The sequence below is a fragment of the Rhagoletis zephyria genome, unplaced genomic scaffold (genome assembly GCF_001687245.7).
Source record: "Rhagoletis zephyria isolate East Lansing unplaced genomic scaffold, Rhagoletis_zephyria_1.1 Rzeph_scaffold_05993, whole genome shotgun sequence".
NCBI lineage: Eukaryota > Metazoa > Arthropoda > Insecta > Diptera > Tephritidae > Rhagoletis > Rhagoletis zephyria.
The window spans coordinates 15,679-38,617 of NW_016163076.1; the positions used below are offsets into that span (position 1 = coordinate 15,679).

General features: G+C 33.6%; 1 protein-coding gene across 1 annotated transcript; it reads right to left on the reverse strand.

Moving 5' to 3' along the window:
• Positions 1-1,344: 1,344 nt before the first annotated feature.
• LOC108372717 (IDLSRF-like peptide) lies at positions 1,345-11,067 on the reverse strand. The gene is given in 3 exon segments (XM_017628468.1): positions 1,345-2,385; positions 10,639-10,837; positions 11,028-11,067. Coding segments are annotated over 3 exon segments (492 nt in total). The 3' UTR covers positions 1,345-2,132.
• Between the last annotated feature and the right edge of the window lie 11,872 nt (positions 11,068-22,939).

A 22,939-nucleotide genomic window follows, 5' to 3' on the forward strand; every position in this document is an offset into this window, starting at 1 on the left:
TTATTTTATTTTATTTTATTTTATTTTATTTTATTGAATTTTATTTTATTTTTTCTTCACTTATTTGTTCCAATTTATATTATTATTTTTGTGTGAATATCATTTCATTTGATTTGATTTCATTTTTTAACTTTGATAATTTTTTTATTTACTTTACTTTTATTTGATTTTTTTATTTTATTTTTTATTTTTTTTTATTCCACTCAATTTTTGTTTTTAACTTGTCATAGATACGCGCCAATACTGCTGTTGATAAAAATTAAAATTTTTAATTTCAAAATCTATACATTTCACAAAGGCAACGACTACCACTAAAACTTATTTTAAGTTACATATTTTACGAAAATTTTGTGAACTTGGGTTTTTATGTCTCTTTTTTTCCTAACATTGGTTTATTAAATAGCTGCAGGGCTTGCTGGGGTTGTTTTGAGTTTACTACAACTACGTAATTTTTTTATATTTTAATACCAAAAAAAGTAGTTTCGTTAACACCACAATTTTGGTATATTTTTTTTTTTTGATTTTCTTGTTAATATTTTTTATTTCCCAATAATTTTTAGATTCTTAATAATCACTAAATTACGCACTATTTCCTCGCTACCACTTTAAAAAAAAAAATCCGTCGAAAAATTCACACACTGATATGTAATATGATTAGCTGTTTATATTTTCCTTAGATTCCATTTAACTACTCTCTTTCTTCTACAACAACTAACTTTAGAGTGGGTTTTGCATTCGTAGAAAAATCAAAAAAAAAAAATATGTATATAAGAAATGTAAAATTACTTTTCTTTTTCATATTTTTTTTTAACTAAAAGTTTCATTTTGCAATTCGCTTTTAACTGGAAGGTATTTACTGATAGCTATTGTGAAATACGTACATACAGATTGAGTAGCACAAGTTGTGCTTGCCTAAGTAGTTCAATAGAATACATCAAATACTATTTGTTTATTTAGTAAAATATTTTTCGAAGTTGTACTATTCGTTTTTTTTAGTATTTTTTTTTTTTGGCAATGCACGAGTTTTGTATTCTTCTCATCTTCAACTCCGCCATTGCACAGTTTTCTTGCACTATTTTAAGATATGTATTGTTTACAATTTTTTTATTTTATTTTATTTTATTTTATTCTTTTAGCTCAGCTTTGTTTGTGTTCTAATTTTTTTTCGTATTTATCATTAAATTTAGTATTTTTCTTCTTCATTGTCCTTACCGATCCTGCTTCCGCATTTTATTATTATTTTTATGATTGAATTGGAATGTCGACATTGAGATACCACTGAAAGCCATTGAATATGTTCGTATATTTGCTGTTGTTGTTAGCTTATTTCATTTTTTTCTCTCAAAATTTAATTTAAAAAACAAAAAGCGCATATTTTCCAACAACAAAAAAAAACACGTTTAGCAGGTGAGTAAATTTTTGCGCAAACGAAAAACTCTAACACACACATACATATAGGTACATATGTAGGATAGCACTAAAGTAAACGATTAAGTGATGTAGAATTTTTTATCTCATGCGATTTTTTCTCAAATTTTTGGTAGCACAAACACTGTAGCTGCTTGTACTGCTACATTTATATATCCACAATCCACTATTACAATTACATATTTACTCCGTTTATTTATGTATCTTCCTTTCACTAAACTTCTTGTTCTTCCTCATCCTATTTTACATCTTCTTGCTTTTTTGTGTACAGAAAATAAAATCGATTTTTTTTGTTCACATATTATTTTTTGCAATTTTTTTTGTGTAATTTTTTCAAAGGCTTTTCTATAAAATGTTCAAAACATAAATCCAAAAATAAAATAATTAAAAAAATATGTATAGAAATGGAAAATACTTGAAGTTTAATTTCTTTTGGGTTTTTTTTTTTCATTTTACCTTCACTTTAAAATTTGAGAAAAAATTATTGTACCAACTGTTTTATTTCCATTTATGTATGTCGTTTTCCTTTACTGTATCTGTTTGTATTGATGACTGTTTTTTTTGATTGTTTGTTCACCTGTTTGTTTGTATGTCTGTTTTATGAATCTGTTGCGTGTTCGATGGGTGTGTTTTTTGTTGTTTTGTGCTTGTGTTCGCATTCGTTATTTGAGCGCCACTCTACTTTTTCCACAACTACTATTCATTTAGTAGTTATAGTTGTCGTAGGGTGTGCCCAAGTACGAATAGAAACTGGGATTGATGGGTTGTGCGTGTGCATAATAAAATCCAGAAGCGGGATCTGGCGCCACTCAGTCTAGGAAGCCGGTATTGACTAATTTTTCCAAAAAGAATTTCACGTCGCCAAGTTCGGAGTCTTTGATGCCCAGGGATTTTAGCATGCCTAGATCGCCATTTTCAACAGCCATAAAGACGGATCGTAAGTGTTCCAAATCGGATCTGAAAAAAAGAGACAAATACACATAGTAGGAACAATTAAAATTTGTTATCAGTTTAAATTTTTGTCTTGAGATTATTTTTAACAGATACATATTTAAAACTGCTTTCGCTTTTAACCGACTTCCAAAAAAAGGAGAAGGTTATCAATTCGTCGGACTTTGAGATTTAAAAAAATGATTATTTCAAAAAATTCAAAAAATTCGGTGCAAAGTAGGATAACAAAGAGGGTATCATATAACAGAAAAAAATCGGTAGAATTATAACACAAGATTTTTTTGTGCATAAGGACGAATGGGTATAGAAAATGTTTGAGGACTACTATACGCACAACCTCATCATCGAATTTCGTCCTGCAAACTTTATTAATTTAACAAAAAAAAGATACATTTTATTAGTCCTTTTAAATCAAAAAACTTTATTGTTTTTAAATTTTACACAATTTGTTCTCTCATTTGGTATTTCGATATTCTACATTGCACTGATTTTTTATAATAATTTTTTGAATCAAGCATATCTTTAAAATTTCAAAGTCCTTTGAAAATCCTGACGTCAGAGTGAAAAACTAAAAACGTAGTTTTACTATATTTGGCCCAGAGTTTCGTGAGTGTGTTTTGAAATTTTTTTGTTTTTGTCGCACGGTGTAATAGCTGAATCAAGGAAAAAGTTGCTACGCTACAGGCAAAAATATTTTGGCGATGGAGGAATTGGACTTTAAAAAGATTAAAGAATCTAGGCGACCTTCACATAAGCCTATTTTACTGACTATATGTGCTTTTTGTTTAGCCAAGGCAGTCTATAGGATGTATTAGTAAAAGTGGAGGCAACCAAACAAACTGCTAATGCCATCGTATTTTACCCATTACAGGGACAGTCGGCTAATAGAAATCAAAGATATACAAGATAAACTTCCTACTCAAAGTGTTGTTGCAACATCATTACTTTCAATGTGCAACAGAGTAGTAATACTTGTATACAAATGTTACAACTAGTTATTCAAGAAAGTATAAACTCATACGTTGCCATCGAATATTATTTTGGGGAATTTCAAAATGCAGAATAAAAAAACTCCCCTTGCTGGGACTTAATTACGAGCATATTTCGTGCAAATCAAATTGCTTCAAGCACACATGTGCAGAGTCAAAAAATATAAAGTGATTGAGTGCGCCACAGAGTGAAAATGGAGAGGTAGAAGAAAAAATGGAAGGTGCAAAAAATTCAAAGTCACCATAAACAAAAACAAATTNAAACATTTTTACCTACATATAAAGCAATAAAAACTGATATCCTCAGAGTCTGCTGGCAAACATATCCTTTATTTTTCGTTTATGGTGTTCGGCTCTTAATTAATCCCGGCAGGCGCATTTGCCGGTTCGTCTAGTTGAAAGCTATGCCAGTGCAAGCATTCACACACACACACACATTATCAGCTAATGCTTATAAGCCGGTTAAGCATATGTTAAGGCGTTGATACCGGCACACATATGGCTACACAAGTACATACCACATAAATATATTTGCAGGGAATTCATGCGCCTTTTTTTAGTTCCGTTGTATGCACTTTGCTCTACTTTCCGGCTTAGCCGATAAGCTTATTGCATGTGTACACATTTATTGTTTTGTGAATATAGCATACTGTGGGTATGTAGGTATGTACATACAAGTGCAACCTTAATGAACGCACAGCCACTAAAACCCGTTTGCTTGACATCAATTTCTACGGCATGTAATTGCCATACATATTTACATTGTGTTGCTGGTTGAGGTCAATGCTGCTTTTGCATGTTAGTTTTCTGGCTCACAGCAGGTGATATGTGACCTCAAATCAACATTTCCATAGTCTAAATAAGAATTATAGCGAAGCAAGAATTTCTCCTACGCACTATTTGCATTTTTCTGCTTTTATTACCACAATTTGCGGATCATCATCATAGAATTGTTGCACAATTGGTTTTTTTTTTATTTGTGCTTACTTTCACAACGTCTCATTACGCGTAGAGTCTAGATAAAGCGTAAAAATATTTGCTTGTGTTCATCAAATTTTATTTCTGTTCATTTTATTTTGCACGCCCTCAGGTCTCTTTAGATGGTTGACCAGTTGGGATTTCGCTAGTTTTATTTTCTTGTTCTTTCATTTCGTTAATTTAGTTTTGTGTATTGACCTGGTTATCGTTATGTCAGGAAGCCACGGGAGTTGACCTGTGCTCCTTATTCAACTACATTGGACAAGAATGCTTACTCAGTTTTGTGGAGTTAATTTTTTGTTACATCTACGTAAATATTTTACGACTCTCGCAGTTCTTCCTACTTCCGTAAATTCCTTAAGCAAAAATAAACGTTTAAGTAGTGATAGTCCAAGGAAAGGAGTTATACGAGGATCACTAAAGAAGTCTACACAATTCGCAACACTAAATGACTTTTGCGTTGTTCTGACCTGTGTACCGCAAAATTTGACATTTGCGCCAATTCACCGTGTTTTAGCGCGACTACTAGAACCAAGCGCATTTTTTTCATTGAACTTAAGAAATTTTTGCATATGCACTTCTCAATAGCCATATAATAAAACTTTCTTAAGTTGTAATTTGACGAGACTTTAAAGTATATTCAACCTGGTCTGCGGCATCTTCCGGAGTTTCCTGCTGTGGTAAATGAATTTTTTGTTAGAATAAATATTTTCTTTTTTATAAATCTATGCACACATACCAGTCTACTCTCGCACTTTTTAGAAAGAAATATTCACTACTACTACTCGATAAATTTCAGTCAAAATGTCGCATGTTATACATACCTTGCATACGGTGCAGTGAAATAAGGCCCGCTTAAACAACGCCCGCGGGCTTTATTTCCTCTTTGCTGAGAAACAAAACCAGCGGCAGTAATGCCCTTTGGAAGGAAATAATGCCCTTTATTTCCTTTTGGCGGTGGGCTTTATTTCCTGAAAAAGGGAAGGCTCTTGTTTACATTTAAAAATGCATCCAAAACCCCCCGTGTTTTATTTCAATACTAAATCAAAACTAATTTGAGGATTACATTAATTCAATTCGACTGATTTTCATACAGAAGCACAACAAGTGAGAGTGGCGGCAAATGACATCAAACCGACTATTTCAGTCGGGAACATGGATCGAGAGCAGTTACAGAAACGCACTACAGATTCAAGGAGAGATTCACCATCGAACCGAATCATTGTTGCCAACAGCGAATAAAGAGCAGAATGTAGATATTCCATTGACAACTCTGGTATCGAAATTGATCAGCGTTGTGCGATTGGCCCCGCTATGAACTAACAAATCATTGAAGAATTGGAAGAACTTCTTCAAAAATACCACAAAAATAATTGTTGGTGAACATTTAAGACTAAAATATTTCAAAAAAGATATTAATTATAGGCGTTCGCCTGTTCTGGTAGTTTTATAAATTTATTATATTACAATTCACTTTCAAACAATATCTGTGTTGAAAACAACGACATTTGGAATACGACATTTTGCCTGTTTAGAGTAAAGCAAAACTCCATAACAATCAGATGGATTCGATCTTTATTAAAGGATTTCGAACTATTTTGGCGTTATGGTATTTTTGGAGCTTTTTTGAACTTAGAAAATTTTCTTTTCATTCAATATAAAAACAAGAAAATATAAAACAAGGTAAAGACCCCTTTCGAAACCATGCATTTTTAATTTATCTAGCCTTCTGTATCAAAATATGAGTTTTCATAATAAGTGGAGTTAGCAACTTGTCACTCTAAGTGAAAATTAATGTTAAACAAGTAAGAAAGTCTAAGTTCGGGCGGAGCCGAACATTAAATACCCGGCGCAAGTACCGCTATATGGTAAGCCGGGGTGTATTAATTCTGAGTAAATTAACGTTCTTAAATTTAAATAAATTGGTAGAACGGTTACCGAGATATATATATGTGATCATAAGTGGGCGGTTCCACGCCCATTTTTAAAAATTTTATCATAAACGTATTTCTTGATAAAGAATAGTTGCAAAATTGTATAAACATTTTCAACGTTATTTTCTTTTTCACTGCTTACCAAGCATGTTAGTACTAACTGAAACAAAATTGATCATTAAACCAGCTAACCAATGAGCAACTCATTAAGTTCAATGTAATTATAATCGTTGTTTGTCTACTTGTCGTCGTATTTTCTATGAATTACTTAATGATTACTTTCGCGATTCGATATTCTTTGCTTACTTGCATTTTCAACGGCTCATTAGCGTCAGTTACATGTACCTTACACATCACATATGCTAACCAAAGAATAAACTAATCAACGATATATTATTATGGCTCATCAAAATCAAATTCATCATCCTTCTAATCGACTAAATACTACATAGTATAAGGCAATTCAATTAGTTAGCCAGCTTTCAGTTAGATACATACGCATCTTTACGCTCGTAGAAGAAGAGCTCCTTTTTTTTATGGGCTGATTACACAGTGTACATACTAATGAAAATAGACACTACATATGTACATATATATTTATTATGTGAACTTAATTAATTATAACTTCATACTTGCTCATACATACATACACATGTATTTAAGTGTTAGTATGTGTTAAACGAGCAGTTAGACGACTGCTTTTTCCCCGACTATGCTGCTGAACTCCTCAATCAGACCTGTGCTCTTATCAAGTTACATTAATTTATTTGTTATCTTATACGCGTTACTAATGTACATAGTATTTATGCGTAATTTTATACAGCGCTGGTACATTTTCTGCTCTGTAATATTTGACCATTTCATTTTAGAAATTAATTAAATTATTTTGATATATTTGATAAAGTAAAATAGAATGCGTGATTTATGTTATGCAATAATTAGCTATCTAGTTTTTCTCGTAACTAAAATGTGTGTCTGGTGGTATTCAATGTGATGCTGAATTTGGTAAAAAAAATTGAATGAAAAACGAGTAAACAAACAAAAAAAACTTCATATAAATATCGTTCTTTTAGAAGATTATTTTTCCCAATGTCAAACAGTTTCAGTAATATGCTATGATATATATATTGAAATAATCGGACCAAATTTGGTGGGTGGTGCCAAGCCCATTTAATAAAAATCAATAATCTTGTGTCTTGTTGAAAAACTGTTGCAAGTTGGTAAAAACTAAAGAATTGAAAGATCGGAGGTTTCGTATTTCTGTAAATTACCGTTATATGGGAAGTAGGCGTGGTTCTTATCTAATTTCAAAAATTTGCAAGGAGTTTCTTAGTGAGGCCCTATGCAATGTTCCCACCGAGTTTGGTAGGGATTGGTTAAGGGACCATAGAGATAAAGCATTTAATCTTAAGTGGACGGCGCCACGTCTATTTTTCTAAAATTATATAACTGTCTTATTTTATGCCAAAACTCTACTTCAAAAACCAACTTTCATCAATTTCAATCCAGTATTTGCGAAAATACCTTAATTGCGTGGTTATTTCCTGATTTCGCCCATTTTCGATCCCAACCTATCTTAGATAAATGGAAACCTACATACCAAATTTCGTTGAGATATCTTAATTTTTGTTCGATGTATCGTGTACACGGACGGACGGACGGAAGGACGGACACGGCATAATCGATTTCTCTTTTCATTCTGATCATTTATGTATACATTTGTCTATATCTATTTCGATTCGTTTTGGCTGTTACAAACAACCGTTATGCGAACAAAGTTATAACACCCTTGTGCACAAGTGCGCTCGGGTATAAAAATCAACAAACGTGAGTGTAAATTGATTTTCCCATTGAACAAAAGTTCCAAAAATCTTCAACCTATTATATGACATGGACTTGGACATTATGCGGTTTCAATATGAACAGTGCCATTTGACACACAGCGCATGAAACTATGGCCCTTTTGCAAACGAAGTCACAATAACGAATTGTGCAATGGGCTTAGGACCCGCCACGTAAAATCTCCTTCCAGTGTAAAACAAAGCTAAGGTTTCAGATAGGACACTCCTCTTTATGACAAGGTGGGCAGAGATGGGATCGTTGGCACAATTGTCAAAAAATTCAGCCACCACGATGAAACGTCCGATAACGGAATGAGGCCGATCGACTTCGCCGGGCCCGAAACGTGGTACTTATTAAGTTTTACCAGCAGACAAAGATTATCCAGCTACGTGGCTGTCTCCAGATCGAAAAACGATAAACCAATTTATTCGCCACGCGATGTACAGAAGGTACTTAAATTATGGAGGGAAAACTTTTCCACCCTACTCAATGGTAGCAGCAGTCAATGATGGCGGAGTCGATATTTCATCTCCAGTCTATGAAGGGGTACGTTTAACAATAACGCGGCTGAAAAACAGCAAAGCTGATGGAGCTGACAGCCTACTAGCTGAGCTATTTAATTCAAGGACAGCGAGGAGCAAATAAGGTGTATGACGCTGAGAAATACCACGAGAACCACCAGAATTGGGAAAGACCCCTTCGAGCCGTTTGGCGTGATTTCTTTAATCTGATTTTGAAAAAGATAATAAGAGTTACAGAATTGAAATGCTCAGAAATAAGAAGGTGGAATACAAGAGCGAGGACAAGAAAAAGTATCTCCTGTCATCAAACAAACAGAAGGCTCATTAGTACCGTGGCACCCACGTCACTGTTGAAAGTTATAATTTTTAGAAAGTAGAGAATTTCGTTTACTTGGGAACCAGCATTAACACCGATAAAAATGTCAGCATGAAAATCCAACGCAGAATCACTCTTGCCAACAAGCGGCTCTTTGGACTGATCAGGCAATTCAGGAGTAAAGTCCTCTCTCGATATACGAAATTCACAATCTGTAAGTCACTCATTATCCCGTTCTGGTATATCGGCAGAACCTTGCACAATAAAAACTTGGCATAAGCTGGTCCTTGGAGTATTCGATAGAAAGATTTTGCGAGTGCCGCAGACGATGGGAATAGCTGTATAAGCTTTACAAGGACATGGAGCAAATTAAAATACGTCGGCTACGCTGGCTGGGTGATGTCATTCGAATGGACGGAAACGCTCCAACTCTAAAAGTATTCAACGCGGGTTGCGATGCTTGTAACAGAGGAAGACGGTGACCTCCTCTGTTTCGGAAAGGCCAGATGTAGAAGGACTTGGCTTCACTTGGCATTTCCAATGGCGTCAGTTGGAACAGAAAATGACTGCGGTTCACTCGGTTAAAATTGTTTACGCGATTACAGCGCCAATAAAGAAGAAGAAGACAGTATTATTAAATGTGCGATATGGTCAAATCAAATGCAAAATCCCCTGATTTTGCTTTCATAAGATACGATGTTGGACTTGTACTTCGCTGAAATTCATATAAAGCAATCAGAAAGTTAATTTTGGAAATTTTTGTTAGTTACGGCCTTTTGTACATCTGTTTTTTTTTGCCAACATTCATGATATAAAAATTCATGTATGATACACTTTTTGCTTAACCATAAGAAACAAAAACAAAAAGTGTTATTACTTTTCATTACAACCACATATAATTTATCGCTTGGGCGTTAATTTAAAATGCCTCGCGGGTGAAATACAAAGTATTTTTCTTTTTTTGACAACAGGGCAAGGTCACGTACTTACAAAAATTACCACTGTTTTCATAAAATATAACATTGCAATATCTACTAAAGCCCTTTGGTAAGCTGAAGCCTACAGGTTGCTTTTATACATACATATATTATTTTTGTTAATAAATTTTGTGGCAGCGAGCAGCAACTTTGTCCACAAACATCTGAAATTTGTAATAAAAATGTTGCCGCGTTACATAGCCGACGGGTTGCGAAAGCCAAAGGCCTTAGTTGGTACATATGTAAATTGTTGTATACTGTCTCCTTTTATGCCCTTCATATAACTGTTAACCTTCAGAATTTATTTAGTTTGCATTAGTATTATTTGATACATTTACTGAATTAAAGGGCCAAAATGACTTACAAGGTCAACGCCAATATACAATATTTGACAGGTTGCCGTGAACAACACTCGTACGCCATGTCGGCCAGGAGGCACACGTAGGAAGGTACTCTTCGTCAAAGAGTACATAATTGAGTAGACATTTGGGAGAATTCTATTTTTTTTTGCAGAATCGTATAATTTTGCGGTCGGCTGCATTAGTGCGCACGCGTGTATGTGTGTTGGCTTATTAATAAATGTTTGTGTATTCATATTACGATTACTGCATTCCCTCACATTACCCTCAGGCTATTCGACTTATTCTAGCATTTAATTTTAGCTATGACGCGTCTGCCTTTTACTGTCGCTCAATTACTCACCTCATTAAATGTAATGCTGCGCCAAAATCTTCAATCGTCTGCGATTCGCTCAGAGCTATGGCAACCTTCTCCACACCACCCAAGGGGGCGAGCGCATCACGAGCCTTACTGCCGAACAGCTTCTCCAAATAATTGGGGCCATGCGAAGCGATTAGACTTTGTAGGAATGAAGCGGTCTCCTCAACAGGTGGGCGCTTAGCTGGAAGGAAAATAAATATAAGAAAATTTGTTGAATATTTAAAGTGAAAGTTCGGTGTAATGATATCTTTTTAAATGCATAAATTCCGTATAGTAGTTTGAAGGCTATTCCGCAACTTCGCTCTCCCTTCGAAATAAATTAAAAATAAAAGAAAAAATAATTGCCCAAAATTGCATTGCACTAAACCTGCCCGTTTCTGGGTCAATGTCATTTAAATTTGTTACATCCATATTGACTTGCAATTACATGATACTAAGTGCTCTAAGGAAATATACTCATACTACATATGTATGTGCACATGTATATGCCTGCATCACCACCAACTACTGCAGGCACTCAAATATACGTTATATCGAAGCCTGTAACTCTTTATCCTTCTCTTTTACCTGAATTTTTACTGCAATCCAATCCTTCTAAAAGGCGCCCATCGAGTGTGCTTCACGGCAGGCGCTATTAAATAAAGTACCACAAGGACAGGACACACTCGAATGTATGTATAATCAAGTGTACATACACACACATATAAATGTAGATAAATATATATTCCGGACAAATACATGTTTTTCAAAAGCAAAAACATTACTCTAACAAAAATTTACGTGCAGACAAGAAAGAAAAGTGGAAAGATAGTATTTAAACACATGTCAGCCTGCAGTGCGGTTGTGTTTCAAGTTGAGTAGATTTGAATGGATATCAGATATGTACACAGGGGGACATAGAGATTAGGAGATGATGCAACAAAGTGAGACTTGACAGCTATTAGTGCAAGTTGACTTGGCAAGGTTCAGGTAACTGAATGTAAAATAATAGTCTTAAAGTGGTTAGATGCGCAATAAAAATGTTTTAAATTGCTAAAGATGCATTTAATTCCCCCTTTGGTTTGTTATAAGGTAGCAGAAATTAAATATCTGTGTCTTTAATGAATATGAAATTGCATTAAAACTATGGTGAATTGAGGTAAGAATTCGGTCGACACTTTCTAGAACCGTCAGCAAAAAAAAGATTAAAAACCAACGCGATTTTCTAACGTCTTAAAAATTGCACCTTAATGCTAAAAAGTGCATATCTAAATTTTTCTAAAAATTCTAAATAAAATTATTGAAATTTTTAGGGGTAATTGGTAAAGTTTGTTGAATCAGCTGACAACGAGTATAATTGTTGACCTTTTCTCTGTATGTCTGTATATCTGTGGCCAAGCATGCTTTATATTTGAATATATCTTCTGAAATTCATAAGATGGTTTCCCTTAAAATTCCACATTATTTTTGTGAGTATAAAATTTTTCGTGCGTTTTCTTTAACGTGTAATTTGTTTTTTTTTTTTTAAGCAAAAAAAACAACCGACTTCAATGCTCATATACAAATTTTTGAGTAAGGTTAATTTCTTCATGATCGAATGACCGAAACTAAAACAAACTAGCATGGGACCATCCCATTGTTCTTTTTATAGACATACCTCCCGTAAAATTTATGGTATTTTTATTGTACAGTTAAACATAAAATAAACTGTATGCAATACATATACAATTGTAATGGAAATGGAAGGAGGTGCAAGATATTTATGACAAGCGAATGTATTAGTCAAATTCAGCATTCAACCAAAAGTGGACGAGATCCATTTTCGATGGCAAGATCCCGGCTTGCCTGAGCTTAGCGTTCGTTATATAAAAGTTAGGTAGAATAGAAGGTTTCAATGCAGATGCATACCATTCCCATAATTTAGTATTTTAAATGTCTTTGTTTTTTAATTTATGTATAAATGGAATAAAAAGGAACTGCTTTAGAAGTAAAATAAATGTTTGTTACTTTTCCGGAAAATTCATAAAATTTATTACTTGGAGCCAAGTTAGAAATTCTTCAATTTATTCCAAATTACAAAATTTTGAGTGAACGAATAAATATAATTTTCTAACATTTGGACCAATTTTTTAAAGTTGGTGGACGACAATAATAACCGATTTTGACTTTTNCGAACATACACACACCTGGGGCTATAACTAGAGTGGCGGATTACGTTCGTTGTTGCGGAGAGATCGGATCGGAATGACCAACGACAAGGCGACTGATGAGCAGTAGTATGTGTGCTAGCCGGGAGTGATCAAGGCGAATTTAGTGAGGTAGTGTTAGCCGTATATAAGTAAAAAATTACACTAACAAACTATACGCAGATATTCATACTATCATTGGTACAAATTACAGAAAACTCATCATTTTGACGTAATGTTTTCCACGGCGAACATTTCAGATTCGGCGGTAACACCACCTTATCAAATTCGCCTTGGGAGTGGTCGTGGGTGCTAGCAGCGCGGCAAGAATATAATCACGGCTGCCAACTTTGCTAAAACCGTGCCATTTTTGGCCCTATTTTACTTCCAATGGCACTTAATTTTTCGATTTGTCACAATGTACCAAAATGACACATTTGAAAAATAGTAATATTTCAATAAATTTTTGTGAAATCCTTTGCTTGTTCTTCTTTTTCTCAAATAAAATTTTCTAATTTCTATGGTGTATACAGCTGGTTTACCTTATTTTGGCATTGGACTTGTGTTTTAGGAATGTGGTTCTAATTTGAATGCTAACTGAGAAGATTTAAAAACGAAAGGTAATTTAAAAAAAATTTTTTTTTCTATTTGGCGCATTTTGGCATTTCGTATTCACAGTATGGCACTTTATAGCTAAGATTAGTTGGCAGCCCTGAATACAGTACGAGATTGTGCCAATCGAGCTGAGAGCAAATGGGTGTGACGTCACTTCATAATTTGAACGAAAGTGTAAAGAATAATTTTGAAGAATAAGAGGAAGACGCGATGCGAAATAGTGATGTAAAACTAGGTAGAATTGTACCTACTACCTACGCTCAGGCTTCTTAAATTTGAACGTACATTTGGTACAAGCACATTATTTTAGGTACAGAAGGAAGATGCAGTCCACCAACTATCAAAAATGTTTGCACATAAAAATATATGTTTGCTTTTTAGGTAGGCGTATATACATTTAGGTACGACTTTTTGGCAAATATTTACAGCTAGTGAACCCGCATGGCGTCAAAATGCCCTCATTACCCACTCCATACAAAACATGAAGTGAAAAGGAATGTAGGGTGGAAGGTTTCTTGACTCACAGGAAGGCCTTTCGGAAGGGTTTTAACTGCTGAAATTATCTACTGGATATGGGTGGCGGGACACTGTAGTGTTCAACAGGGAGCAAGTTGACAAATTTGGGGGCTTTGCATATCCAAATACACAAGAGCCGGTTTTTAGGCTCAAATATTAATGAGGTTCATACAAGTGCATCTTGCGTGGAAGATGAGGATAATGCAGGCCTTTTTCTCTTTAGTAGCATGGCATTTGCTAAACTTAGATGGAGCATAAGTTTCTATACTTTCTCAAGTAAAGTGGGCAGGGATTGGAAAGTTTATATCGGTTTTCTCGGCCTAGCAATCTTATCTAAGCTTACAACCTAATATTTAGAAAACTAACCATATATATGTACATTCGAAATATGTACTTACGTATGTAAAAAGCTATCGCAGTACGACCGAGGAAAATTTTATAAATCTTAAAGGTATGGTCAACAATATTTTCCTATTTAAAATTCCAAGTGATAAAAATGTTAAAATGGTTCGTTTAAAATGCATATGTAATATAAGTATATGATTGTGTATAAGTGCATATACACAAAGGAATTCTGTGAACTAAAATTTTAGAATCTCTGGTATAATTGGCTTGTATGCATATGTGGGGATCAGTAAAACTTAGGAAAATATTGGGGTCTTATCACACTAGCGCAACCAAACACTTACTTGTTTGGAAGTAGATTAAGAAACTACATAAATATTCAGTAGTGTTATGTGTTGAAAAAGCAATTCTGCTCAAACGCTTTTGTTAGCAAATTGACCATTAATCTAACGTAGCGGATTTAAGGCAACAAATATTTATTTACTCTTATACATATATAAATATTTATGTGAAAGTGTCTTCGAAACTTTTGGTTAAGAGGACATTCGAAAAGTATCAAGACCATTTGCGGTGGTGGTAAAGTGCATAAAACATGCGATTAGTGTGTGTGTGTGTATGTGTATAAAAATGTGTGCGCGCTTTCAAGTTTGCCGAGCAAAAGCAATGGATTGCCTTCAATAAGTGGATCATTCTTTGTTTGGACAGTTTAATCCTTTTACAGTATATAAATCTTTTAGAATAATTTTCTATTATTTTCTTGGTTAACACATATTTATAAAGGTTTCAATACAACGAGGTCCGAATATCGTTAGCTTAGATTGAAAAGTTAAAACGTCCACTTTTTGTAAATATATCTACAGGGTGCCTTAGACCACCCGCCCACCCCCTCAAAAATGGAGGGAAAGGTTTTTAATGAAAACCGCAAAAATTTCACCTGTATATGTTTACTACAGATTCGATTTGAAGCTTTTTTCTCGGAAGTGCCTTTTTCAACTTCTAAATGACTTTCGGACTTTAACTCGTACTGGCCTTCTTAAATGAGCGAACATATTTTTAGTGAAAAACGAAAAATATGAATTACCAAGGCGAGGATGCTCTATCCTTTGGTCGTATTCCTTTCTTTCATCAGAGCACCGTTCATTGGATTATAAATAATGAGATGTCAAATGAAAGGGATTGGCCTCTATAAAAGCACTAATATTTTTTGTTTTCATTAGGGTTGCTACCTGTTAATTAAATTACCATTTTCAATCATAATAAGCGTAGGCATCAGTTCTGTACCGTCGTTGTCAAACGAAAAGACTTATCTGTGCATTCTTGATAAATTTTTTGTAAAGAAATTTTATCAAGTAAAAGCTCCCTTCGCATTCCGTGTCAATATTTATAAAACAAACAGCTCTACGATTTCCACATGAGTGGAACTGATTTCATTGTCACTTAAAAAAGCCACAAAAAAGCTTTTGACTTAAATATGGTCCATTCCACACAGCCCAATCCACAATCAATATTAGCTCTGATCCAGTACTCCATGAACTTACAGGATTTTACACGAACTTGCAGGAAGTTACAGGAAAAATGTTCCCGTACTCCAAAATCCTCCAAAGTCCTGTAAATGAGAGCGACTTTTGGAGAGTTGTGTAGAGAATGAAGTTGCAAGATTTTACACGAACTTTTTCTTCTGGTAAAATCATGAAAAGTGTCAAGCAATCACTGGTTGACGTTTTTACAGGAAAAATGGCTTTTTTGTTCCCGTACTTTTTGTTGTTGCACACTTTTTACTGTCACTTCAGAGAGTAATTTTGCTGTTTGACAGTTTTACAGGATTTTTTCACGAAAAGTATTGGATCAGAGCTATTGTGTGTGTATATAGTGTCTCAGCCTTTTTTGCGGGGTTGCATATAAACCGATGTAATATCAACATCCCGTAAACAAGTCAGGCTCTTGAGGCGTATAAAGAGAAAGTCATTTCTGAGATAGAGCAAGAAACCAGGTCTTGGGATACTGGGTTAAAAGGTCGCGCTATTGCGAAGCCTGCCAAGGCAGCTACATGCATGAAGTTGAGGTCAGTAATTAATGGGAATGCTTGCAATTACGAATATACCAAAAATATTTATTTTGGTTGATTTTATTAAATTTTTAAAATGAGACCACTATATCGAGCCCTAACCACCAAAATAACGTAAGTGACATTTTTTCATAATTTTATTTTTGATGCAGAAATGCATCTAGATGGTCTAGGAATATTTCTGCATCAAAAAGAAAATTTTGAAAAAAATGTCGCTTACGTTATTTTGGCGGTTAGGGCTCGATATGATCGATATAAAAGTAAGGGACTTTATACATATATCCCATCGAATGATATTGCATTGGGGGCTTTATGTTTCTCTCTTTTTGGCTATTATTCCATTTTTAGTGCTTTTTTGATATTTCTTGCCCGTTTCGCAATTTTTATTTTGCCTTTTTTATATATGTTTAGGTCTCAAAAATCCGCTTTCTGGTTGCTACATTCACAATATAAAAAATTAATAAAATTGGCTTACGCAGTTAAAGTGTTGGATGGACATCCACTGGAGAATTCATAAAGATATCTCTTGTTTGCGCCTCATTTAAAGCTAAAAGCTACGTTGAGGCAACAACAGCTACTAAGTAAATAGTAAAAAATCACTCGTTGACCAAGACAATGAAGCAAATTTTATGGCATTTTCTTTTCTACAGAAAAATGTTGCGTTTTCAGTTCCCTCTTCACACAAATACTAAGGAGAGGGCAGTGAAAAGGCAAATTTTTTTGTAGAAAAGAAAGCGCAATTAGCCTTTGGATTCAATTTACGACTCCTTTCTTTTACACCTTTTGCAAAAATAAAACAGCTGACAAAATAATTAATCTTGATTTTTTTTTTTTATTTTACGGAATACTTAAGTTCGAAGTGCAACGAATAGACCTAACGCTATCTAAATTCTTCCATTGCATAGTTAAACTTCAATTAAATTTCAACTCGATTGTGATTTAGCCTAAGTAAATGAGTAGACCAATATGTGTATACATACATATACATATATCTATGTATACAAACCCTTATATACATATGTGTGTGTGTATGTACTTAAATGCCTACAATCTTGTTCCATTACAGCTAGTTGAACAACTCCAATTAAGCCATAAAGTGGTTTTAACGCACACTGGCATACATTATTGCTTGCTGTCCCGTAAACTCATTTAATTCGTAGACCTAAATTCACTGAGCCGTATAAGTGACTCCAAATCAATGACCTTGTAATACATAGCAAAAATTAAACGAAAGTTGTATTAACTTATGGTGATTTCGTTTCTTCATAAAAAATTTTGCCCTTCCGTGTTGTATGCTTTCGCCCACTTATCCTTGTCTAGCTCACGCTTTTCATAATGTTGCGGTTTTAATTTTCAGAGCAACCACCAGGGAATATGCTGTTTTCTTAATGGTGTGTGACATTTTAAGAAAAGAACACAACATTTTTTAGCTAATTTGCCGTTATGTTAGAATCCAGCACGAAATAAGAAAACGCGCCCATAGTCGTTGCAAGTTTTATACCCTTCACTTTGAAAATATCTATTCTGATTTATATATGTTTTGATTTTGTCAAATGCGTTTGAAAGGAAGTAAAGCGTGGGTGCGGGTTTTCTAAAGGGAATTGGTTTAAAAAAAAAGTGGTAAAATATAAAACGGAGACGTTTAAATAAAACTTATGGAGACAATGGGAAAAAATTTCAACAAGTTATTTCCAAATTGGCCTCTAAGTTGAAGTGGAAAGTAAATACGGAACCCATGGTTAAATAGCTTGATTTTAAGACCAATGAAACCCTAGAGATAAAAAGTGGTTTACACAATGAAGTGTATGTATATCGGACTTTGAATTCCCATGTATGTATAAACTACTTTAGCTAGGACATCATAAAAGAATGGAAGTAGTAGATACATAATCGACTTAGCTCATCCGCAAAACAACACGATGATCTGCTTGCCGAATCGCAGTTACCTTGATGAAAATGAAATGTCGGTTAGATTGGCTCGCAACGGCTGACTAACACTAAATGCAGCTGAAAGGACATAGTTTTCCACTCTGACATCAGGAATTTTTCAAAGGATTTTAAAATTTTAAAGATATGATTCATTCAAAGAATTACTTAAAAAAAATCAGTGCAATGTAATATAATAATATGGGTACCAAGTGAAAGAGAAAATTCTGTAGATTTCAAAAACAATAAAGCTATTGGCTTACAAGAACAAATAGGTTTAATAAATTTTATCTTTTTAAGCTAATAAAGTTTGCCGGACGAAATTCGATGATGTGGTCGTGTGAATATTAGTCCTCAAACGATCATTTCTTTTTGAATAAATATTGCAAATTTGCAAGGATATTTAAGGACAACATTTGTAAGGCACATTTTCCATACCCATTCGTGCTTATGCACAAAAAAATGCGTTCTGTTATTATTCTACAGAATTTTTTCTTTTATGTGATACCCTTATTGTCATTCTACATTGAACCGAATTTTTTAGATCGTTTCTTCAAATAATCACATTTTTCAAATTTCAAAGACTTTTTAAAAAAAAATTTCGTCAGAGAGAAAAGCTAAGTACGTAGTTTTACTATAATTTGCCCATAGAATCGCGAATATATTCTTTTTTTTTTTTGTGTGTAAAATTTACTGTCGCACAGTGCAATAATAATAATAAAATCGCAAAATTACCACACTAATGGAACGTTTACATATTTTTTAGCATTTAGGTAATTGATTTTTAAATTGACTCAACCCCACAGGCGTCATACCAATAAAGCATACGCCAACGCATGCATTAAAATGCCAAAATATCCAACGCAATAACTACGCTACGCAATACTCGTACAAATTGCAAAAAAGAAAAAACAGAAATTCAATTAAAAGCGTTAACAAACCGCATCAAAATCAAAGAATGAGATAAAAGGTGGCTAAAAATAAAACCATTCACATACCAATTTACGCACTTTCGTCATTTTTAATTGCACTGCGCCTCAATGTATGTTTTGCTTTAACAAAAAAAACGTCGCTTTCAACGCACACTTCTTTCACTGGCACGTTCATACATAGAACATGAAATGGGTTTTTAAATTTTAATTTTTTAGCTGCGTTCTTTAGTGTTTATTTTTTTTCTAATTTCTTTTTATTTATTTTGCGAACCATTTGCATGAGTTCCTGCAGTTTTTTGTTTACGCGTTTGGGTTTTCTTTTCACTTATTAGGCGTTAATTGACTAACGCACACACCTGCAAAACCGGCTTGACATTTTTCACGGTGGCAGAGTAGCAAGGCGTACAATTTCCTAAATAAAAATATTTTTTTCAAATATACTGGTAAGCGTCCGTTAAGTACAGGGAACGGATTTTACGGAAATTGCCTTTTCTTTCTGCTAAAGAGATAAAGTATATTTGGTTAAGAATATCCACGATTTAGCTTTCCCTGATTCCACATAGACACATTTGATGTTGCCTGTTTTTGCCTTTAATTGTAAAGCGCAAGGAAAAAGCCCTTATTCCTGATCATATGAAAATTTTATATGTTCTATATTTAAATTGGGCGCCTCTTGTATTAACTCACAACGAGCGCACGTTTCGTACATTCGCCTGTTTTAGATTTGCCCATATATGTACATATGTTGTTCAATCATTTTTTTTTTGCTATGACTAATGTAATATATTATTTAGTAGTGAATTTTGCAAAAAGTAAATAACAATAGCGGTAACAATATAAACGTATTTATTAAATAACACTTTGTAAAATTATTCGAACGAAAACGCATTGCAAATGTACTAACTTGCATACCTAGAATTGCCGCAAGTCCATAAGTGCATACTCGTGCATAAGTATGTATGTATGTAAAAATATACTGAAAATAAAAACAAAGTTGATGCAACCATGCGCTGGTGTGGAAGGCCAATTGTTGCTCGTGTATTATTTAATATAAATACATAGTCTCAAGAGGAAAATTTATTAGAATTTCCACGTTATGAGCCATGACATTTTTAGTTTTGCATTTCATTTTATTTTATTTTTTCAATTTGTGTATGGGCACTTGTGTGTATTTAGATACACACATACATATGTATATAAGTATTTTGTTTCTTTTAGTTTACTAACTCGGTCCTTAAATACAATATGAGTTTTGTTTGCACCTTCAGGGAAATCAGAGGAAAATTCCAGCAACATATTTTTTGTAATCTACATTTGTATGCAGATACTCGTAGCATAGTATGTATGTGTGTATGTTTGATTATATGTATGTATGTAGATTATGGTGTCCATCGATAATGCTTTCTTTGGAAATTTCAAGACCCTACCTGCTTTTGGCTTTTTGAAGAAACTTTAGAAAAAGGGGGTGGCACCGCCCACTCATATGATATATGCGAATCTGAAAAATTACTTGACCGTTCTCGACCATTATACGCATTATGCTTAGCCTCCTTAAGTACCGTCTTGAATATTTTTAAAATTGGACAAAACCTATTCCCCCTTAAATATAGCTAACTTTGAGTTTGACTTAAAAAATTTTCAATTTGACGCTTAAAAAGCCTAAGCTCAATGTGTTCACCAAATTTGGTTGAGATCTGTCGAGTAGTGTTTGAGATTCGCATATATTATATAAGTGCGGGTTGCCACCCCCATTTTCCTAAAATTTCTTGAAAACACACTTTTTTGCTAAAGAGCGATTGTATATATCAATTTTGAATAAATATTGATGAACTCCTTAGCCACAGTGCTCAAAAAATCTGAAATTGCGGTACATACACACATATAAATTCAAGGCCGTATTTAAGAAAGTTCGCCTAAATTCGACAATTTTAATACAACTGCAATAAATGAGGCATCAGTTTGTTTGAAAATAGATTTAGTTTTAGGCAGTACTCTATATTTAGGAATTGTAGAAATCATCGATGGTCAAAATGTAAAAAATTAAGAGAAATATGGGTATTTTTTAAAGTTACTCGATAAAAAATCCCAACAAGCCTAGTCCGACAATAGATAATTATATACCATTTTAAAGTCGTATATATCTGCTTTTCAGATCATATTCGAACTTGGAAATCGAATAAAAAATACTCATTAAAAACTCATAAATCTACAAAATTCTATTTTCTGACCTAAATTGACAGGTCGCGATATCTAAATGACCTTTAAAAAATTGATAAAAATTAGCAATATTTCTCATAAAAATTAATAAAATTAGGGGGTAGGGTCTTGAAATTAAAAAAAAAAAAATATTTTCAATGGGCACACTAATGTAGATACAAAAACTTTCGAATTACCCTTATAAATAGCAACATTGCTTTTACGCTCTTATGTACATACATTTGTATTATGAAGAGTGAAAAGGGAATACATAAATACATACATATTTCCATTCATACGAATGCATCGGTAGATATAAATCTACAAGCAAACACTCGTATGTAGTCAAGTATTCTTTTAAATATGTATGTATGTAAGTGCATAAAATCGTAATAGAAATAGCATGAAAATAGTCAAAGGAATTGTATGTTGTTTTAGTGCCCGCTTAGGGCAAGCAATAGTAGATTTTTGCAAATATGTATTGCGATTTGTTTTTATTTGCATATATAGACTGTGGCAGTGATAGTTATGAAATAGAGTGGTACACATTTCTACTAACTGGTTCATTCTCGTGACGTAGTAAACACGTATGCAATATGGTCTGGCGACCATGATTTACTGGCCTAANAATCGGATGAAAAATTTTGGGAATTTAAATGACGGATCCAATATGGCGACTAAAATTTTTCCTTTTCTCCACAAACTGATGTAAATGGGAGGTTTTCGAGGTTGCTGATTTCAAATCTGATGTCAGTTTTTTGAAATTTAAAATGGCGAATCCAATGTGCCGTTATCGTATTTGGAGCAAAAAAAATGTAAACGTAAAATAGTAGACCACTTTTTTACTTCACATTTTTTTCTAATCATAGGTACTTCAAATAAAATCCTTTTCTTTGTTGATTGCTTCTTTTCAAACATCGAAAAGGTGTGAACACCACACCTGGAAGTTTTCTCAGAAAAAGCCCTTTATTCAAAAAGTTGAAGAAATTGCCTACAAAGTTTGAAGACCACCAAATGAAACCAATTTTTTATAGACCAGCTTAAATTGGAATATAATTAGCAAAATTAGAGCCCATTTTGAAAATTAATTCTATTTTATTTTGCAAGCTCAGTGCTAGTTTTCTTTTTGCTAGTTACACAAATATTACCTTCGTTATTCGTTTCCATTCTCTTATTTGAAGTGTCTTTATCACCTGAAGTCTTATTCCAATTCGAACTAAAAGAATACTGACTACGAAAGAAAAAAAAAATAAACTATTTGTAGATATGTCAACTTAAACAGCTGATAACGGGAAAACTCTTTAAGAAAATAATTAGTATGCACTTGTTTACTCCGGAGAATTAGTTTAGTGAAGGGAAAAAAAGAAAGACTGTATTTATCGATACTTTAATAAATGACTTTTGGTCAGCGAATATTAGCTGCCAGACTATATGTTCGTATTTTCTTTTTATTAAAAACTTAACATAAACTGTGTATTAGATGCCTTATTTTCTCCATACATTTTGCTAAAGTATTTCAGATC